At 35.3% G+C, this 2,300-nt stretch overlaps 1 protein-coding gene across 1 annotated transcript; it reads right to left on the bottom strand.

The window, feature by feature from the left end:
- Positions 1-1,090: 1,090 nt before the first annotated feature.
- Positions 1,091-1,983, bottom strand: LOC111367858. The gene is made up of 2 exons (XM_022988936.1): positions 1,469-1,983; positions 1,091-1,375 (listed from the first exon to the last, which is right to left on the bottom strand). The coding sequence occupies exons 1-2, from the start codon at positions 1,875-1,877 to the stop codon at positions 1,293-1,295; spliced, it is 492 nt and encodes a 163-aa protein (XP_022844704.1). The 5' UTR covers positions 1,878-1,983; the 3' UTR covers positions 1,091-1,292.
- Positions 1,984-2,300: the final 317 nt, after the last annotated feature.

Here is a 2,300-nt window from a genome sequence, read left to right as displayed (position 1 = left end):
TTATTATTATCCAATAATCATAATTTATATCTAATAATCTCGAGACTAACATAATTTATCAAAAGCCCTTTTCCTCTTTAGAATTTAGATGAACTCCAGCCGACATCCAACATAGTCTTGAACCACCGGCATCACATACTTCTTTTTCAAATTTTTCACGCCTCTTTAAAGTTAAATTGAAATCCATTATGCCAAATCGAAGACAAAGAGATCTTAAACCTTCAGTGATAATATTTGCTACGAATAAAATTTCAAATCAATAATTTTTTTGAAGCAAACTAAGGTAAGAATCTGAAATTAAATGCACTTCGTAACATAATACAAACGTAAATTTGTGTAATTATTATGTTTAGATATTATAAACAATTGTTTTATTAGTGTGGTTGATTATTTTCTTTGTTTAATCAGTATCATTTTTTCAAATATGATGATCATGAGATCTTGTTGGACATTATTATATTTTTTTGGCCTTATATCTAGTTTAGTAGACTTGTATTGTAATGTTATTGTATCGTCATTAGTCTAAAAAATATGAACAAAAATGAAAAAAAAAAACTATGTTTTAATTTATTGTGATTTCACTTTGATTTAGTTGGTATTTAAATTTATAGTAGATATATTTAGCTCTATTTGAGTCATATTTTTCATATCATCATAATGAGAAAATTGATCGTTGAAGAGGAAGTTGAGTCCCACACATAAAATAACAGGTCAACAAAGGCGACTGAACTTGTGGGATAACGATCCAAATTTTCATTTTTTTATCCCAAAAATTTTGTTCAAACAGCGGGCTTATTTAGATTTAGATTTATTGCTAGTGAGATTTAAATATATATTGAATTCAATGAATTAATGACATAAAGGTAGATGGAAAAAAAATATATGGGGAAACCGACGGTTTAAAACCGGACCAAACCGTTAAATTTAGGTTTGAGTTTTTTTCAAACCGTTCAAAATGGTTTGATTTAGGCTTCAATTTTTCTCAAACTGGTTGAAACGGTTTGGTTTGAAAATTTGTCAAAAATCGATAAAATCGGACCGCTTACACCCCTAACCGGAAACCAAACCATGCTCAAGCTATTTATCCCACTTTGATTAAACCGAACTTCTGATTCTTAAACGATTATAGAAAATATATTTTACAAAATACCTATTGTATTAACTATTAAACAAAGCTAGTTGGGTTTGGGTTATCTTTACATTATTTACTTACAGTACAGATATTGCTTGTACGCTAAAACCAGAATTTGAAGTACCCACGATTTTATAATTATATCATTAATCTTTATTAATTAACACGAAGATTGACGCACCGTACATGCCACCACTTGTGCCCATTGTCTCAACCTTGTCTTTACCGTCTGTGGATCATCCCCTACATTTGAATGAACAAACGGTTAATCGAAATTTGTTGATTGATTTTCGACTTGTAATATAAAAAGTGTTGAATAAGGTTTAATTAATTTACCAGGGTCGAAGATGGTGTTGGGGCTTCCGTGAGGAGAGGGAGTGTCGCAGACGGAGAGGATGGAAGTTGACGGAGGGAATAAAGGCGGTGGCCTTGTAACGGTGTCGTTGTAATTCTTGCTGACTGAGTAGTAGAGGCCATACGCTGGTAAAGTATCCGACAAACGCTTGTCCATTTCCGGCGAGTCGAATCCGAAGCCAAGCTCTATGCAGGCCTTGAGTTCATCAAGATCCTCTTCGGTGACGCTTTTGCTCCGCCGTTTTTGTAGGACCTTCCTCCGCTGCCACGCCCCGTCGCGGTAGTCATCGTGAGACCAAGAATTCTGTTTGTATAGAGAAGGGGTTGTAGGTGGCGGTGGTCGGTGCAGCTGTGACAGGTTTGGTGGAGAAGGGGTGGCGGGGTGAGACATGGCGGTGTTGGTGCAGGGGACTATTCTAGCCCAAACCCCAGTGGCGGGGATGTGTTCTGTCAAATGGAGGAGCTCAATGAGTGAATTACATGTTATATTTGCGTATTTCTTGGCGGTGGAATTTTATTTATTTATTTTTATTTTATTTATTATTATTATTATTATTTTTTTGTTGGGTTAGGTATGGCATATTTTTACCTTTTTTTGTTATCTCTTGCTAATGTTTGATAATTAAGGGTCCCTCCACAATGTTGAGTAGTATGGACAACATGTCGACATTCACGTGCTGTCTCTTGTTACAAGTGTAGATTAGATGTCCCAACTTGCGCCAAATTATATCCTCGTCCATGAACCTCCGACCCCTCAACTACTCAGGGAGGGTAGATCTTTTGTTTATGTACACTTGTCTCGAATGAATTTATA

Source organism: Olea europaea, chromosome 18 (assembly GCF_002742605.1).
Source record: "Olea europaea var. sylvestris chromosome 18, O_europaea_v1, whole genome shotgun sequence".
In the NCBI taxonomy this organism is placed as follows: domain Eukaryota; kingdom Viridiplantae; phylum Streptophyta; class Magnoliopsida; order Lamiales; family Oleaceae; genus Olea; species Olea europaea.
Note: the sequence above shows the minus strand (reverse complement) of the source record. Positions and strands in the feature narration are given on the sequence as shown.

Bases quoted from the DNA above. Each gene is read 5' to 3' on its own strand.
- LOC111367858 (XM_022988936.1), bottom strand. From the start codon at position 1,877: ATGTCTCACCCCGCCACCCCTTCTCCACCAAACCTGTCACAGCTGCAC. The intron at 1,376-1,468 runs GTAAATTAATTA...ATTCAAATGTAG, and splicing joins CAACACCATCTTCGACCCTG to GGGATGATCCACAGACGGTA.